The sequence below is a fragment of the Diabrotica virgifera genome, chromosome 3, assembly GCF_917563875.1.
Source record: "Diabrotica virgifera virgifera chromosome 3, PGI_DIABVI_V3a".
NCBI lineage: Eukaryota > Metazoa > Arthropoda > Insecta > Coleoptera > Chrysomelidae > Diabrotica > Diabrotica virgifera.
In genome coordinates, this window is record NC_065445.1 from 198,018,360 (window position 1) to 198,038,577 (window position 20,218).

General features: G+C 32.5%; 1 protein-coding gene across 5 annotated transcripts in view; it reads right to left on the reverse strand.

The window, feature by feature from the left end:
- Window positions 1–19,688, reverse strand: part of LOC114333623 (tau-tubulin kinase 1) — a 345,869-nt gene extending 326,181 nt beyond the window's left edge. For 3 of the 5 annotated variants that reach the window (XM_050647128.1, XM_050647124.1, XM_050647129.1), the window contains exon 1: window positions 19,524–19,687. In XM_050647128.1, coding sequence (XP_050503085.1) covers window positions 19,524–19,531 — 8 coding nt within the window. In that variant the 5' untranslated portion in view covers window positions 19,532–19,687. Of the gene's footprint in view, window positions 1–17,222; window positions 17,381–19,523 lie in introns of those variants that run through there. The other 2 variants (XM_050647122.1, XM_050647123.1) reach the window with 2 other exon arrangements.
- Window positions 19,689–20,218: the final 530 nt, after the last annotated feature.

Below are 20,218 nucleotides of genomic sequence, written 5' to 3' on the forward strand. Positions count from 1 at the left end.
TGGGAGTGAGGGCATTTTGCCTATTTTAATGGGGTACCCTTTATCCTGATGACATTATTATTTGATAATGGATCTATTAATTATTTGATAACGATCTTCGATTTTATCATTTTTAGAGATCAATTATTGAGCACACGAAAGAATAAATTTTGTTGAACACCTTTAAGTTCCTTTTGCCATGTTTTTCTCATGCATAGTCAATCGTCACATAAATTATTTCAATACTCATATAAAACTAATTAGTTTTCGATTTATTTTCAAATTCTGCGCATGAAAGATATGTTCCAACAATTCACAGAAAAGATCAATCATTTTTCGGCGTTCAGCGCCGAACATGATCAGAGATTAATGTCTGACCTCAAGTCTAGCCAGAAACAATGAGTCATCGAGTATTTAGCGTATTTAAAAGGTGTGAGTAAAAGTATAAATACCCAATTTATTAACCGTATTTACGCTATATCGACAGCGACTTCAAAATAATATCGTAAAGTTGTAAAATATAGTACAAACATATCGTATTTTAAGTTGAATAAACTAAGCTTCTAGGAAATTTAATATTTGTTTAAAAATGGAAATTTATAAACAAATATTATGTTTGGATGCTGCAGTGAGATGATTTAAAGGTGAGTGTCAGGGGTCCGGACAAATAATCCCCGGACAAATATTCCCGGACAAAAAATCCCCACAAATTATCACTGGACAAAAAATCCCCGGACAAATATTCCCCGGACAAAAAATCCCCACAAAAAATCCCGGACAAATAATTCCCACAAATTTTTTTGGACAAAATATCCCCATAAAAATTCCTGGACAAAAAATAACCAAGAAATATTTGCTGCCGAATAGCTTTCTAAAAGTTTTCTCGAATTTCAAATTTTACATGACAAAAGAGTGTGACTGTTTTCGAAAATTGTGGAAGATATGTGGAATGAGCTAAGGCCCCGTTCTCATGACAGGCGCTTAACGCGCGTTTTGATAACGCGCGGTTACAACTACAGTGGAACCCCGATAAGTCGGCCCTCAATAACCCGGAAGTCCGGCTAACCCGGACCGATTTTCATCAGACAAAACATTTCAACAATAAAAATGTATGTAATATAATATGTGAGATATAATGTGTATTTGTGTAATTTGAACTATACGATAGTAAAAATGACTCATGGCACATGGCGGCAGAGCGACGTTCATTTACTCGCATTGTGGGAAACAACAGGTACCTGTTATTCCTTTATTTATTTCAAACTGTCTTAGCATTGTTTAAAAAAGACTAAAAGACTATTTAAAAAAATGTTTTTTAAACAATCGTCTTAGTCTCCACTGTTCTTAAATAACATAATATCGTTCCGATTATGTCTGTATTGTGTGTAGTACAGTCTTATATTGTTCGCTTCCGTTTGCTTAGGTTTGTGTTTGCGCGTTTTTAGTCATTTAAATGTGTACTGTGCATATATATTTCATGTTATTTCAATTATAACGGAGTTTATCTGTAAGTATACCGTATTTTATTAATTTTTACCATATTCTCCGGCTAACCCGGATTTTTGATAACCCGGATCGGCCGCGGTTCCGATTAATCCGAGTTATCGATGTTCCACTGTACATACATTTTACTGAAGACCGTTCACATGCTAACGCGCGTTTTAGGTCATTAAAACGCGCGTTGGTATGTGAACGGTCTCAAGTAAAATGTATGTAGTTGTAATCGCGCGTTAAGCGCCTGTCATGAGAACGGGGCCTTAGCTCATTCCCCATATCTTCCACGATTTTTGAAAAAACTCACACTGTTTTGTCCTGTAAAATTTGAAGTTTTCAGCATGGAATTGGAATTCGAAATTTGGTAAAATTTCGGGAAAACTTTTAGAGAACTATTCGACAGCAAATGTTTCTTGGGGATTTTTTGTCCGGGATTTTTTGTGGGGATATTTTGTCCAAAAAATATTGTGGGGATTATTTGTCCGGGATTTTTTGTGGGGATTTTTTGACCGGGGATTATTTGTCCGGGGATTTTTTGTGGGGATTTTTTGTCCAGGATTATTTGTCCGGGGATTATTTGTCCTAGCTTCTTCTCTGAAACACTGTAGTTTATGCGACTCAGTGACTCGAGAGTTTACTCTAACATGATAGAAGAGGGCATTTAGCACAAAATAAATCGATTTTTAAATACAGCACTTAGAGACTTGAAACGCAACTTTTTGCATTGGGTTTAGTAAAAAAAGTCAACTATAGAAAAATGGGTGGAAATGCATAGTTGCATTTTAAACTGCATAAAATGTTTCCAAAATTGCATAAACATGTCAAAATAAGTATATTAGGAGCCAGATTTTGTTACTCTGGAATTTTTGGGATACCTGAAGACGAATACGTCATCAGAACCGACCACCGGAGCACATGGTGCCCACTATCACTGCCAAGGCACGTCATCTCTTTCGAGGGTTTTCGGGGGTATTAAATTGATGCGAACAAATTACTCGGAGGGTTTTTGGCAGGGTTGTTTCGTTTTAAACATGTTTTAAACAATTGTTTATGTTTAAAACAGTTTAAAACATGTTTAAAACACTTAAATTAAACAAGTTTTCTTTGTTAATATATATATATATATATATATATATATATATATATATATATATATATATATATATAATAAACATCAAAAAAATTATTAAATACATTATATAAACTTTTTAACATACATATATTATTTATTTATTAATAATCGGAACACAGAAAAAAAATTGGAAAACTTATAACATTTTGCATATAAGAGTTAATCAATTTCTCAAAACTGTTTCAGTCTCATATAGGGATGGCGGTTTTTGACAAAAAACCGGTTTTCGGTTATACCGGTTTTTTTTGCTTACGGTTTAACCTGGCGGTTATAACCGGCCAAAAAAAACCGGTTTTTGGAAAAACCGGTTTTTGGTTTTTTTAATCCAATAGGTTGCAAAGTTACATTTACAATTACAATTTTCCTCTCCTCCCAAAATCAAAAAATTCCCCAACCATTTCAACTTATAAAAAATTTCCCAGACTCTTTGAAATGGGATTTAAAAAAATAATATCAACATAAATATTTTAAATATTGAATGTGTTGCATGTGTGAGTCCATACTAGTGTAGTAAAGAAAAGAGAGACGTTCTCACAAACAATTTATTTTACTACTGACGACCGGTTTCGCTGTTTACAATTTATACAGCATCATCAGGTCCGGTTAAAGTAAAATCAAATGCTACAAAACAAAAACCAGAGTTAGTTAAGTGGTCTGGTTTGAATAAATTGTTAATGATACAGCCAATATCAAAGTACATCTGTCAAAGCATGCACATGAATACCCACATGTACGCGCGCATGGTGTACAATCCTCATACTCACAAACATGCACGCATCCATGTGCAGCGGCAAACTAAAGTATAGTATATCAAGTACAGTCAAACCCGCTTATTGGAATAGCCTTTGTGCCAAGTAAAAGTATTCCTATAACCGGGATATTCTAATAACCGGTCATTGGTTGCTACTATAAATGTTTCGGGACCTCAAATTTCTATTTCTTAAACCGGGATATTCCTTTAAGAGGTATTCTAATAAGCGGGTTCGACTGTATAAGATATATGATATATGCGTTGCACATGGATGCGTGCATGTTTGTGAGTATGAGGATTGTACACCATGCGCGCGTACATGTGGGTATTCATGTGCATGCTTTGACAGATGTACTTTGATATTGGCTGTATCATTAAAAATTTATTCAAACCAGACCACTTAACTAACTCTGGTTTTTGTTTTGTAGCATTTGATTTTACTTTAACCGGACCTGATGATGCTGTATAAATTGTAAACAGCGAAACCGGTCGTCAGTAGTAAAATAAATTGTTTGTGAGAACGTCTCTCTTTTCTTTACTACAATAAATATTTTACTTAAAAATAAATTGGATAAAGCAATATATCTTTTATTTTTACTACCATCAAAAAAAATTTCTCATGTATTACTTTTAACACGTTTGTATATATTTCTAGAATAGGTACATTTTAACTCATTTAATACTTCCTGTATGGGTGTATCGTTTTGAAACGTAGGGAAATTCTTGGAGATTCGTATTCGTAATCAGTAATACGATATGCATAGGCAGAGCATTATTTTTGGAAATCAGATAAAATCATTCACCGACTTTCAATGTCAAGAGTTAAGAGTTTAGTGTGAAAAATAGATGATGTTTGGCTTGCGTCTAATTCAAACAGACACTTCTTATGTAAATATTATGATTACAAATACCTTTTCAAGGAAATATTAAATAAAACTTAATAACTGATTCTGCTGGCTGATGTGTGATTGCACTTTCAGTTTGCTTCTGTATTTATAAAATAAAATAAAATTTGAATTATGGTTTTGTTTGGAATAGTTACTTGAGAGTAATAATTATGATTGGGATCCCAAATAATACCTAACCTAATCCTAATCACCGTAAAAACCTAATAACCGGTTTTTACTTTCAAAAGAAAAAACCGGTTATAACCGGGACAAAAAAATAACCGGTAAAACCGGTTATTGCGAAGTAAGAAAACCGGTTTTAGGTTTAAACCGGTAGGTTTTTCCCATCCCTAGTCTCATAGTAATCTTGTGATCTAAATCATCAATCTGATCAGTCACGTCATCACTGATAGAATTAAGTTCTTTAAAAATTGAAACCAACTTGGAAGCTTTGACATTGCCTAGTGGGCCTAGCCGATTATGTAGTTTGGAATGATAAATCGTATGATGAGAAGAGTTTTTATATGTTGGCTGAAGGTGCAATAGCTCTGTGAAGCTGTTGAGCAAGTTTCAATGCTGTAGTATTTATATTTTTCTTAGAACGCCACCATGCCAATGGTTGGATGTTTAGATGTTTAGAAAACATATGGTTTAAAGGGTACACACTTTGCTTGGTAATAATAATAATATGTAATTGAAAATGCTTCTGGGGGATAATTTATAATGAATGGATGATAAGTTTATTTCCACTAAAGCGATGATGATCAAGCAAATTTGCCAAAAAATGAGCTGGGGGGTCACCACAAACTAACTGACAGTAGACGTTATTGCTATAGCTAACTTGCAATGCGAATTTATAAATATGTAGTAAATAGTCTGGGGTTCCCCAGGCAATTTCTTATCTATTATTTAGTAGAATAATAGATCAAACACCTTCAATAATTAATGTTATGTTTAAGAAAATATGATTTAAACAATGTTTTCTTCTAAGTTTTATTTGTTTAAAATATTAAATTTAAAAACAAAAAACAAGTTTAAAGCAAAAAAAAAGGTTTAAAACAATAAAAAAATATGTGCTTTAAACAAGTTTTATTTGTTTAAAACATACAATTTAAAAACAGAAAAAAAAACATGTTTAAAACATAAAAAAACGTTTAAAACAAAAAAAACATGTGTTTTGTTTAAAATTAAAAAAACATCTTTTTTTGCAACCCTGGTTTTTGGGGTCGCTGAACAAGAATACTGTGAACAAGAAAATTGTGAGCAGGCCAAGATCCACAACGGATTGTCGAGCCACTTATGATGATGATGATGATGATGAACAAGAATACGCCATCAGATCCGACCCCTGATGCAACATTAACCTTCTGAACTCCTGAAGATGACGTGCCTAGGCAGTTACCGTGGGAACCAGGTGCTCCAGGGGTCAGTACTGATGACGTATTCGTGTTCAGTTACCCTTAAAACTTCTCGCGTAACCTATTTGCATTAATTTAGGGGCAAAACCGCTCGAAACTTCAGAAGACGACGTGAGCCTAGACATCAGGTGCTCCGGGTGTCGGTTCTGATGGCCTATTCGTTTTCAGCAACCACAAAACCGCCCAAGTAAACTAAAATTTATTAGTAAAAATACGGGATTTCCAAATTTTGATTTACGGAATTGGAACAATTCTTTCTTTGTTAAATTATTGTGAGTTGTGAAGTAATTTTCAAAAGGAAAATAAATGTGTCTTGATTTTTTTTATTTCATGAACCATGAGACAAAAATCTAATGAAACAATCTCATTGCGGTTTCGCACCTCTACACCTGTACCAATTAAATATAGGTACCTATACCTTTTTAGAACGATTTTTAGATCTTTAAAATACGCTTCCAAAATAATCTCATTTGATCCAAATTTTATTTAGAATATTCGTACCTATGTCTGCAAATAGTCAGAAGTCAGTGCTTTTTCTTTATTTGTGGAAATTTTGTAAAAATCTTTTCCTTCAAATGAACCAATATGCCATATGATATTCATTATTTCTATCACGTTCTTTTTCAAGGCTTCCCAAGGCTTTTCAAGCTTTCCAGCATGCTTGTTTGCTTTTAAGGTCTTTCAATATGCTGCTGGGAAAAAAGGTGGAAAGATGCAGTCAAAGAAGGCCTAGAGAAAATGGGAGTGCGACAATGGGAATTAGTGGCACAGGACCGACAAACATGGAAGGCATTAGTAAACGCGGCAAAGACTCACGAAGTATTGTAGCGCTATTGATGATGATGATGATGATGATGATGATGATGATGATGATGATGAATATGCTGCTTCCCACTATCCTACTGGGATGAACGCACATTTGACTTTCCAGTCAGAGGGTGGATCTGAATTTGATCCATTATGTCGACGCATAAAAATCTTTTAATTGTGTGCAAACAGTAGTTTTAAACAACGCTCTGATTCATTGATGAGTTAGTATTTTTGATAGAGAGTGAGCAAACATTGTATCCACTTTGAACACTTCCTTGTTTACAAATGTTTATGTAAATGGTGAATATATACTGCGTTCTGACATTTAAAGTTCTCTGTGATCTTATGCAACTTCAATTTACAATTATTAGCCAAAGATATTTTAAGGAGGCTAGGAGGTTTTGGAAAGGTTTTTGATCTGTGTTGACTAAACACTTGTCAGTGAATGACCGACAAAGTCCTTCATCTCATGGATGACAGAAGATCTTTTAAAGATAAATGCTAATAATACAGAGCAATTCAATATTAAATATTCAGCAAAATGAGAGTACTAAAAGAACGTATTAATAAAACAAAGTGTGAAAAAATTTAGGAGCTACAACAAACATGACAGTTAAAATAACATTTACATAAAAAGCTTAGGTCAGGTTTGGTTAGGTATAGAAACAACTGAAAACGTCTATCAAAATAATAAGATGACACTCAGAACAGATGGACAACATACAGTTGATGGAATAAGCCAGGCGGTTCGCTAGGCCCTATGCTATTCAATCGAATTATAAACGAAGTAATAAATATAGTCACTAAAGGAAGAGAATGCAGAATGGGGAAGAATGATACAAAATTAAGACAGCCTTCAAAGACTAGTTCACAGATTTAATACTTCAACTCAAAAAACTAGAACAGTAGTAGTCAGTTAAAAACTAATAAGATGTAAACTAAAAATCGATGAAGTTTTGCACAAAAATTGAACAAATAATGGAAATTAGTGTTGCCCAAATGCAAGACCAAGACGAGACTTAGACAGTTTTGGTCTTGGTCTTGCAATTGTACACCTGGTCTTGGTCTTGGTCTTGGTATTGGCTCCAGGTCTTGGTCTTGGTCTTGGTCGTGCAGCAAGAGTCTTGCAAGTCTCGCAGTTGCCCATTATCCTATTACATATCTTAGAACAACGTAACAGAGTAGGTAAATTTTAAGCTTGAATTATTTATTCGTTAATAATATCGCTGTAATAATATTGTTGCTGGAAGTTAAATTGTCGTTGTACCTGTAGGTACCGGATACCGTACCGGTACCAATGAGTGTACCAATCAAACTGTGTTTTTTTTTTCTCAAAGTGTGCATCATCCTGTGGAATATTCTAGCCTTTATAAAATACTGAAATTAAAACCCTACTACAGTCTGATATTTTCTTAACATTCTGTTTATTTATTCATTCGCTTATGTTGGATAACAACCTGTATTGATGAAAAACATGGTTAGCTAAAAAAGTACCTTAACTTTTTATTATCCAACAGAAGCGAATGAATAAAAAAAATGTTGTTCTGAAGCTATTTCCTTGTGGCATTTTTATGATTAATTATTTATATGGGAAATAAGCCACAATTAAAATGAAAAAAATAATTTTATTAACGTTTCGACGCCCAAATCGGGTGCCGTTGTCAAAATACAAAATATTACTAAAATAAACTAAAGTGTTGTTGCTAAGCAAAAAAATTCTTCTAATAATTTATTTAATCTCACTCATTTATATTGGCAATTCAGACATATATTATACATTTTAAAGTAGAAGACTTTAAAATGATATTGTCAATATTTATGAGTTGCGTTCCTGGGACGACTTACTGAAAGATAGTTCATTCGATTACATGAAATTAACCCCAACTCAAGAATATCCGTCATAAAAAATTATAGCATGCGATATGTCTTTAAAAAGACAACCAAATGCAACGACAGTAAAATTCTCGCGTTAGAGACTTCATAGTAAGTCACAAGGGAAAACCAGGAAAAACCTTGTGATACTATCATATCGGGATAGTATCACAAGGTTTTTCCTGTTTTTCCCTTGTGACTTACTATGAAGTCTCTAACGCGAGAATTTTACTGTCGTTGCATTTGGTTGTCTTTTTAAAGACATATCGCATGCTATAATTTTTTATGACGGATATTCTTGAGTTGGGGTTAATTTCATGTAATCGAATGAACTATCTTTCAGTAAGTCGTCCCAGGAACGCAACTCATAAATATTGGCAATATCATTTTAAAGTCTTCTACTTTAAAATGTATAATATATGTCTGAATTGCCAATATAAATGAGTGAGATTAAATAAATTATTAGAAGAATTTTTTTGCTTAGCAACAACACTTTAGTTTATTTTAGTAATATTTTGTATTTTGACAACGGCACCCGATTTGGGCGTCGAAACGTTAATAAAATTATTTTTTTCATTTTAATTGTGGCTTATTTCCCATATAAATAATTAATCAAAAAAAATGTTAAGAAAATATGAGGCTATGTGTGGTTTTAATTTTAATATTTTATAAGCTAGAATATTCCATAGGGTGATGCGAACTTTGAGAAAAAAAACACAGTTTGATTTCCTAGCAATAGCATTATTACAGCGATATTGTTAAAGAATAAGGCTATAGCATATTAAATCACTTAAATCGGACAACCGGTTTAGGAAATTCAAGACATCAAAAATGACCCGTTTTTAAGGTGGTGCGTTCATTTCTTGAAGTAGTGTATATCACCAAACACAAAGAGTAACAAAAGAACAGTCGATAGATAAAACAAATGACCAATTTAATTTAACTACAGAAAAAACAGCTATAAATGTGCTTTTGTTTTAAAAATAAAATAAAAATTCCATTTTTATTTAGTTGCAATGCGAAGGCAAAACAACCTTATTTTTCAATTAGAATACGGAGCGCAGTCCAGCCCTCTGAAGCGACGATTTTCGACGATTTTTTTATATTGGTCGTTACTTCTTTGAGTAACTAGGTCCATTTTCTGTTGGAATTTACCAGCTGAACAGACGGGGTCGTGAATTGTAAGTTTTTGAATTCCCTCTTGTCTTCTTCGCTTCAGCATCCATCTGGCTTGCAAACTTTAGAAGCCTTGGAGGTGTTACCAAGAAAATGGACCAATAAGTTTTCAATTTAAAAATCTTTTAGTAATATTTTAATATTTTTAAATATCATTAATATTGCTGTTAGGATTGAAAACTACTTCATCTTGCTTTTGTTTTGGATACATTTCACTGTAAATATTTCTTTGTTCAATGCCTCGGTAGACAGTATATCGTTATTAAATATTTCGTTATTTTGTTTACACGTTAGATATAGCCGGCATCATCTGCATTAATGTATCTCGTTATTAATACGTTTAAGTATTAGCCGCATTCTTTCAGCAAATTTTGTCTAACTGTCTAACTGTCTAACTAAATGAGGTCATTGCACAATCAACAGAAAAAATATACATAATAGTCTTAATATTCTATATAAGTACATATACCGATAAGATAAATGTTTGTGGTGTTTAAATTCCTAGAAAACTAATAAGCAAAAAAATAATTACTTATTAGGTATATTTTCTATCAGCTACAGATTTTTAACGACATTATTGTCGAAGTCGCAAGGTCGCAACGCAATAATATTAATTTATGAATACAGGCCGGCTATTTTCAAAACCTGGACAATTAATTTCAGAGCGAAGAAGTCGTCTGCTGGGAAAGTATGTAAACATATTTTATTTTTGCATGGTAGTAATGATCTCTGAGTACGTGTTAAATGTGTCATTTGACATCAGTCATCAACGAGTGTTATTTTAATAGATATTTTGATTCGCTATGTATGTTTGTGGTATTATTCGTAATGCGCATAAGTCCAATTTTCCAAATTTTTGTTAAATTTTTTTTTGCCTCTCATAGAGTATCTAAGAATATACCCGAACTAATATACTCTCTAAAACGACCCTCAGTTATAACTGCAAGACGCAAGAGTATTGCAGGCTTAGTCTTGTTTTTGCTCAAATCTTGCACGGTAAGTCTTGGTCTTGGTCTTGCTCAAATTAGGCGGTCTTCGTCTTGGTCTTGCAAAAACGCAAGAACAAGACCAAGACTGCAAGACCAAGACCGATTTTGGGCAACACTAAAGGCCAGTATAAGACCAATATGACGCAAGCATCATAAAAATGCTCAGAAGAATCACAAGAAACATGCTGAGAGACCGAATAAGGAGTGAAGAGATCACAACAAAACGTAATGTAAAGAGTGTAATGGTATAAACAAGTGGAGACTGAGGGGCCGTGGACTGAAACACGCTGAGGGGCCGAATAAAGAGTGGCGAGATCACAACAAAATTTAATGCAAAGGGTATAAACAAGTAGACACTAAGTTTAAAAAGAATAGAACAATCACGTCAGCAAGGGACAACTCACCTAATGATAGAAGAAATATCGGCTGACCGCGCAAGAGTTGGAGTGACAGTGGCAATACAATGTCAATAAACAAGCATAACTGCTTATGTAAAGGAAGAAGAAAAAAAATAATAACAAAAATAAAGAATTATCATGAATACAAAGAGAGAATCGACTATGTGCGACATAGACAGCAAAATAATAATGGTTATAAAAAAAAACAGAAAATGACCAGCTTCGGACAAATTACCAGCCGAAATTCTTAAAATTATTGAAGAAGATCAGATTCGTGTATTGGTATATTTGTTCGACAGCATGTATAAATCAGGGATCGTACCACAAGAATACCTGATGGCAAAGAAAATAAGATGCCCGATTTACTTTTCATACAATATTTTAATACTTTGTACTGCACACACTCCAATATGAGGTGCTGTGGATGTCCCATTTTACCACAGGATGTATAAAGTTGAATCATGTATTTATGCTTATTGACTGTAATAAAGCCTTCTATAAAGTTCGTCATAGCAATCTGATAAAACTCTTACAGGAAAAAACCTTCAACGCAAAATGTATTAACATTATTTCAAATAATATCTACGTTGGCTTCATTTTCTATTCCTATGACTTATAAAAGATGAATAATGTTCTGTTTTCTTACTCTTATACCTACTATGATTTTCGTTTAAATCGCTGGCCAGAACACAATGTAACTATTTATATCATGTATCTACTAATACACATTATGTGGTGCTCAAAACGTGAATAACATCAGTTTAATTACCTTTATTGGTGTAATTTATTTATTTCGCCAATTAGAACGTGCAGATAAATGGGCTAAATTAAGCCAAATAGTAGAATACATGGTATAATTGGTGTTTATGTAAATTAGTGTCCATTCTTCTATTTTTATAGTTTAAATTACCAATATTTGTTATTTTTTTGGATATTTAATCTTGTCGAGGGTTACTTCCTACAATCCTATCATTTATACAGGGTAGCGAGAAAGTATGGAAACACGGTAATTTCTCGGAAACCACCAGAAAGATTTTTATATATTTTGGTGGGTAAATGTCTTCTAATGCGACCTATATTATAGTGGTAATTACATGGTTGTTAAATCTTCCGTTTTTCTGGAAATCTAATGAACTTTCTTATTTTCAATAGAACACGCTGTATATTTTTACGCTTTGACGTCTTTAAGAAATACTGATTAATTTTCATGTTATATTCCCTATACCTAAATGCCATAATTTCGGAGTTATTGCTACATTTATTAAAAAAAATTAAACAAACATTATAAAAATCAATTTGTTCGGCCCGGGTAGATATTATTTTAGATTCTTTGGATCATTGGGAACAAAAAAGGTCGTTTGTAATTTTTCTCTTAGTTAATAGTTTCCGAGTTATAAACAATTTTAAATTGAAAAAAATCGAAAAATGACGATTTTCTAGGTTCAAAAACATAAGTAAAAAATATTATTTTTAAAACTACGAAGTGCCTAAATTCAAGTTCAAACCCTATTTTATCAGTAATCATAAGTAATTTGGGTTTATTTCATTTTATAATACTGTTTTTTTTTTTTCGTTGTTAATACAGTCCGATCGTCCGTCCTCTCATATGCGCTTCATTAACAACTAAAAAAACAATGCTTTAGAATAAAAAAATGTGTCAACATTTTTTACTTGTGTTTTTAAACCTTGAAAATCTCTTTTTTTCGATTTTTTCAGTTTTAAATTGTTTATAACTCGGAAACGATTAACTTTAGAGAAAAATTAAAAAATAACTTTTTTGTTCCTAATGATTCAAAGAATTTAAAATAATGTCTATCCGATCCGAAAGAATTAATTTTTATAATTTGTTAAAAAAATTTTATTTAATAAATGTAGCAATAATTCCGAAATTATGGCATTTAGGTATAGAGAATATAACAATAAAAATAATCAGTATTTCTTATGGAGTTCAAAACGTAAAAAATATACAGGGTGTTCCATTTGAAATAAGAAAGTTCATTAGATTTCCAGAAAAATCGTAAATTTGACAACAATGTAATTACTACTATAATATCGGCCGCATTAAAAACCCTTATCCACCAAAACCTATAAAAATCGTTCTAGCGGTTTCCGAGAAATTACCGCGTTTCCATACTTTCTCGCTACCCTGTATATTGCCTGCTAGATAATTAAAATATAAAATAATTAATTAAATGACAGGGTAGTGGGTGGGTACCAATCCATGATCCCGATAGAGGCTGGACCTACTTCAGGGATTTAGCGGGATTTAGGGCTTTAGTGAGCTCCGGGTTCTTCCGCCACCCCTACCTCGAGGAAACCAGGCCCAAACCCCAGTATCATCCTACCCAAACCTCAAATAGCTTACCTAAATCCCCTAACACTCAGTTTCGAGACAACAGGATTTGGTCCTCAAGTAGGTGCTCAACCCATCACCTCTAGTGAGATCAACCTCATGAAATCTAAAGCAGGAAAATCAATTAAAACATCGAATGCAACATATTTATGTTGCTATTTTAAATGCCAGACTCCTCAAATCACCTGAAAGAACTGGAAGAAGGACTAACTAGGATGAATTTGAGTGTCCTTGGTCTAAGTGAAACGAGACTACCAAGAGAACAAGGTACAAATACTCCAGTCTGGACATAGTTCCATAAAAAGTACCTACAATATATATGTCGGCGGTGTAACACTCTCGGTCCATGAAAGAATCATACATCTGGTCACAGAAACTGCTGTAATCTCAGAAAGGGTCTTACAAATCGTTTTTAAACCATCAGAAAGTACAGCATCCAAATATTTCAAGTATATAATACCACTAGCCAAGCAATAGATGAAGAAATAGAGAAATTTTACAAAGATATTTCCAAGGCAATGCCAGAAAAAAATAATTTCAAAATAATCATCGGAGATTTTAACACGAAAGCATGGTTGTTTAACACCGGCAACATATTACCTCCGAATTCTATCCTATACTGCATGGATTTTAATGCAATTTTGGGAATAGCCTCTACTTATCTCACAGTTCAAAGTCTACCCTATGCCGATGTGTGCTTTTATCTTGCGGGTTGTTCCCACCCCTTCGCAGGGGTAGAAAATTTTTGGTTGAAATAACTACGGAATTCGATAGAGAACCTTATTCTAAGCAAAAATTTTTTTTTGAAAACTCAATACTTTTTGAGTTATTCGTGGTTGAAAATTGGCCATTTCCATTGAAACATATTACCTTTTCGAACGGTTTTTTGCGAATACTTTGCGAATAAAAACTATGCATCTAACTAAGAAAACTATATAAAACATTTTTGTAGGATATAAAAAGACAAAGAGACACTTGCCTTCATAAATTTTCTAGTTATAATACACAAAGAGATATGGTAGGTGAAAGGAGTTTGTTTTTTGATACATGCTCAAATTGGTGTATTCAACTTGAAATAACAGAGAAACGGTCGATTTTATGTGTATATTGCAACCAATACCTTTTATAGTGCTTGAAAAGACATTTAAAATGAGCAATATTAAAGGTCCATTATATTCAAACTAAGCGAGATATGCTGCAAAAAATGATAACTAATGTACTTTAAGAAAAAATGAGAAGTAATTTTAACCCCCATCCACCCGAATGTAAATGCATCGTTTTACTTCTTCAATACCTTTTATTATAATGTTTTTTCTATGTTCAAAAAGTTGGACGGGATTAAAATAAATCAGTTGGCTTTTACCTTTCTCTTTGTGAAGACAGAGAAATCAACTCAACCACCCACATACACGTGGTATAGTCAGTGCCGGTGCTAGGGTATAAGGCGCCTGCCTGCAACACTAGCATGGGCGCCCTTCGGTTTTTTAAATTGTTAGTTTGTATAGTATCAGCAGAACAAAAAGCTCAGTTTGGCGCCCCCTGAACAGGGGCGCCCGCCTGCAGTGCATCCCTTGCAGACCCGTTATCGCCGGCCCTGGGTATAGTCATATGATGCTTTGAGGTATATCTTGTTTAAATTTCACCCATCGCCAGGGTATAATATATAACACGCCAATGTAAGACTTTTGGTCGGCGTTTTAAGGGTTTTAACCCATGTATTTTTGGTGGCTTAGCATGTAGTGCTTGCTTAGAACACTGATGATGCTCTCTTTAGAGCGAAAACGTTCTATCTTTTAATGTAGCCTTTTATTGGGGTTTTAAATAAATATACCTTTTACACAGAAGATTTTCTTCAATTATTGTAATTAATGGTATACAGCCAGTTACAGGAAATTTTTCCTTATGGATTTTAAAATAAATGATTTTTGAAAAAATAAGATCAAATTTTTTTAAATGATCTTAAAAATTTTCCTTTTTCTCCATGTAACTTGAAAATGATAAGAGATACAGTAATGAAAAATAAAAATGAAATTTTTATCTAAAAAAAAACTACATTTTTGTGGGGTATCTTTTTTCGTATCTCTTATCATTTTCGAGTTACATGGAGAAAAAGGAAAATTTTTAAAAAAATTTAAAAATGCGCTCTATAATTTGATCTTATTTTTTTTTTAAACCAGTCCAACTATTTGAACATAAAAATAACATTATAATAAAAAGTATTTTAGAAGGAAAACGATGTATTTAAATTTTGATGGATGACGGGTTAAATATATTTATCATTTCTTTTTAAAAATACATTAGTCATCAATTTTGTTGCAGCATATCTCGCTTAGTTTGAATGTAATCGACATTTATTATTGCTCATTTTAAAGGACTTTTCAAGCACTACAAAAGTTATTAGTATCATTATACACCTAAAATCCACAGTTTCTCTATTATTTCAAATTGAATACACCGATTTGAGCATGCACCAAAAAAACAAACTCTTCTCACCTATCATATCCCCTTTTGTATTATAATTAGAAGATTTATGAAGGAACTGATCTCTTTGTTTTTTATAAGCTACAAACATTTTTATGTAGTTTTTTTGTTGCATAGTTTTTAAAGTATTCGCAAAAATCCGTCCGAAAAGGTGCCATTTTTCAATGAAAATGGCCCTATTTCAACTACGAATAACTCAAAAAGTATTGAGTTTTCGAAAAATAATAGAACAGTTTTTGCTTAGAATTCGGTTCTCTAACCTCTTCCGTGGCTATTTTAACCAACAAATTTTTCACCCCCGAGAAGATAATAGCAAACATTGGCATAGGGTAGGTAGACTTTGTTTCTTAAGCTATTCCCTACTTACTGTGAAAATATCAAGTAAATCGATGTGGTAGGATGAAATTCGGAGCCAAATACCCTCATTGACTGCCCTAATAATCCCAGACGGGAAAAAACGTAATTGGTTACATACATATTAACTAACAGATGTATTGTGTATTGGTACTCAATAGATTCAGTCTGAGAAGTGACCACATATTAATATGGGCAAAAGTAGTAAGTAATCAATAAAAAAAATAGAAAGAAACAAACTAATTTTGCATAAAAGAACTCATAACTACTAAAGAACTTATGCAAAACAAAAAGAGTAGTTACCAATTACCAGAAACATCTTGAATCTAACCTAAAACCCATAGACCAATTAAAAGAAAAATATAAATAAATTATTGGAAGAAACGACTATAATCACTGCGATTAACAAAACTATGCGAAGCCGAAACCTAAAATAATAAAGAAGAAACGCAATAGATGATTAGAGGACAGAATCTGCATGAATCGAAATTCACTAAAATGTGAGGATCTTAATAAGACAATAGGAAAAAAATAAGACAAGATATCAGGGACAACAATATCGAAAAACAAGAGCATGAAAGTGTTAAAAACTCCAAATAGCAAAGGCCGAAAACAAATACACCAGATAAAAGACAAAAATGGAATAACTAAAAACAACAAAAATCTTTTAAAAGTTCATGTTCCAAAATCAAAATTCATCAATTAACGAGAGCTTATAAAAATAAAGAAAATGGATAGAAAAACAAAAGAAGAATGCAGGAACACGATGAGAGCAGGAACTTCAAACACCTTCATTTTAAACATTTTTCTTTTGGTATTTGTGTTATATTGCCTGTTTTTACAGACCCTTCAACATTATCTTATAATTATTTAACTTTTCATTTAAATTTCGCAATTTAAATACAAGAATAATGTAATAAAAACAATATATTAGAAATATCTTAAGCATGTAAAATATTTATTTGATGAACAACTTTTTAGAGTGTAAAAATATATTATTCTATTAATTTTAACACTGAAAGTATTGAAAAACTTATATTTTAATTAATTCTTCGTGGCGTATTAAGTATTAAGCTTAAGCGTTTAATCGTAGGAAAATTAGTCTTTACAAATTTTAAATTTACTTACCACTTCATTTTGTAAACTGTCTTTCATTTATCCCTTTAATGCTGCAGTCTCATTCATAAACACAAAAAACTCACACAACTGAAGGTCTGACCCGGTATCACCAATCGAATAAAAGTACTTAAAAACAATTGAACCGGTGTCCACGATTGAAGTTACTTAGTATGAAAATGAAAATACGAGTCTCGATTCTTGATACCTCCTCTCCTCGTATGTTTATTTTTAGAGCAGAAAAGCGAATTTCACTATTTCCACAGAAACCGGTCCATTTAGCTTAATTGTTTTGAGACAGGTGAAGCTTTTTTACTTACGAATTATTAGCAAGAGGTGATGGGTGAGGGAAAACCAGAAGTAGATGTCGGTTTTTTTTGGTGTGCTGTTTTGTTAAGTGATGAGTTATTTATTTTGGGTTAGTTTGCCGGAAATTTTAAATTATGCCGAAAAACGTAAAGGAAAGCCACATGATGTGATCAAATATCAGTAACAAGAAAAAATATACGGTTGTTCAATTATTAAAAGTCATTTTTGGTCAGGTTAAACTTAAAATGATTATTGTAATCACTGACGTTCTGCAATGTTAGTTATGTTTATAAAGGTCACACTGATCAGTTCTTATCATTTGTATTTGACTGCGATTTTAATTACATATTGCAAATGGGTGAATGGGATTACCTTTGCAACATCTCTGGGAATACAGGCAAAACGGTAATGATTTTCTTTCACCAGTAATTGCTGGTGACGAATCTTAGTGTCATTATTTTGTACCATTAAGTAAGCTGTCATCGATGCAATGAAAACAAGCAAGAGAATAAGGTACTATACTCCAGTCTGGACATAATTCCATAAAGAGTACAATATATATGTCGGCGGTGTAACACTCTCGGTCCATGAAAGAATCAAACATCTGGTCACAAGAACTGCTGTAATCTCAGAAAGGGTCTTACAAATCGTTTTTAAACCATCAGAAAATACAGCATCCAAATATTTCAAGTATAGAATACCACTAGCCAACCAATAGATGAAGAAATAGAGAAATTTTACAAAGATATTTCCAAGGCAATGCCAGAAAAAACTCATTTCAAAATAATCATCGGAGATTTTAACACGAAAGCATGGTATGTAGTATAACACCGGCAACATACCAAATAGAGGAACATACGGTCTAGGAATAATGAACGAAAGATGAGATCGGTTACAGACAGGAGCAAAATATATTTTGTATGAACACATTTTTAGGAAACCAGATAATATAAAGTGAACCTCGATAATCCCAGACGGAAAAAAGCGAAATTGGTTACATACATATTAACTAACAGATGTATTGGCACTCAATAGATTCAGTCTGAGAAGCGACCACATACTAATATGAGCAAAAGTAGTAAGTAATCAATAAAAAATAGAAAGAAACAAACTAATTTTGCATAAAAAACTCATAACTACTAAAGAACTTATGCAAAACAAAAACAGTACCAATTACCAGAAACATCTTGAATCTAACCTAATACCCATAGACCAATTAAAAGAAAAATATAAATAAATTATTGGAAGAAACGAGTATAATCACTGCGATTAACAAAACTATGCGAAGCCGAAACCTAAAATAATAAAGAAGAAACGCAATAGATGATTAGAGGACAGAATCTGCATGGATCGAAATTCACTAAAATGTGAGAATCTTAATAAGACAACAAGAAAAAAAAATAAGATTAGACATCAGGGACAATATCGAAAAACAAGAGCATGAAAGTGTTAAAAACTCCAAATAGCAAAGGCCGAAAACAAATACACCGGATAAAAGACAGAAATGGAATTACTAAAAACAACAAAAATCTTTTAAAAGTTCATGTTCCAAAATCAAAATTCATCAATTAACGAGAGCTTATAAAAAATAAAGAAAATGGATAGAAAAACAAAAAAAAGAATGCAGGAACACGATGTAGATACACTTGAGAGCAGGAACTTCAAACACCTGTTGCATTTTAAACATTTTTCTTTTGGTATTTGTGTTATATTGCCTGTTTTTACAGACCCTTCAACATTATTTTATAATTATTTAACTTTTCATTTAAATTTCGCCATTTAAATACAAGAATAATGTAATAAAAACAATATATTAGAAATATCTTAAGCATGTAAAATATTTATTTGATGAACAACTTTTTAGAGTGTAAAAATATATTATTCTATTAATTTTAACACTGAAAGTATTGAAAAATTTATATTTTAATTAATTCTTCGTTGCGTATTAAGCTTAAGCGTTTAATCGTAGGAAAATTAGTTTTTACAAATTTTAAATTTACTTACCACTTCATTTTGTAAACTGTCTTTAATTTATCCCTTTAATGCTGCAGTCTCATTCATAAACACAAAAAACTCACACAACTGAAGGTCTGACCCGGTATCACCAATCGAATAAAAGTACTTAAAAAAATTGAACCGGTGTCCGCGATTGAAGTTACATAGTATGAAAATGAAAATACGAGTCTCGATTCTTGATACCTCCTCTCCTCGTATGTTTATTTTTAGAGCAGAAAAGCGAATTTCACTATTTCCACAGAAACCGGTCCATTTAGCTTAATTGTTTTGAGACAGGTGATGCTTTTTTTATGAGTTATTAGCAAGAGGTGATGGGTGAGGGAAAACCAGAAGTAGATGTCGGTTTTTTGAGGTGTGCTCTTTTGTTAAGTGATGGGTTATTTACTTTGGGTTAGTTTGCGGAAAATTTTAAATTATGCCGAAAAAACGTAAAGGAAAGCAACAAGATGTGATCAAATATCAGTAACAAGGAATATACGGTTGTTCAATAATTATTAAAAGTAATTTTCGGTCAGGTTAACCTTGAAAATAATTATTGTAATCACTGACGTTCTGCAATGTTAATTATGTTTGTAAAGATCACAGTGATCAGTTCTTAGGTATCATTTGTATTTGACTGCGATTTTAATTACATATTGCAAATGGGTGAATGGGTTTATCTTTGCAACATCTCTGGGAATATA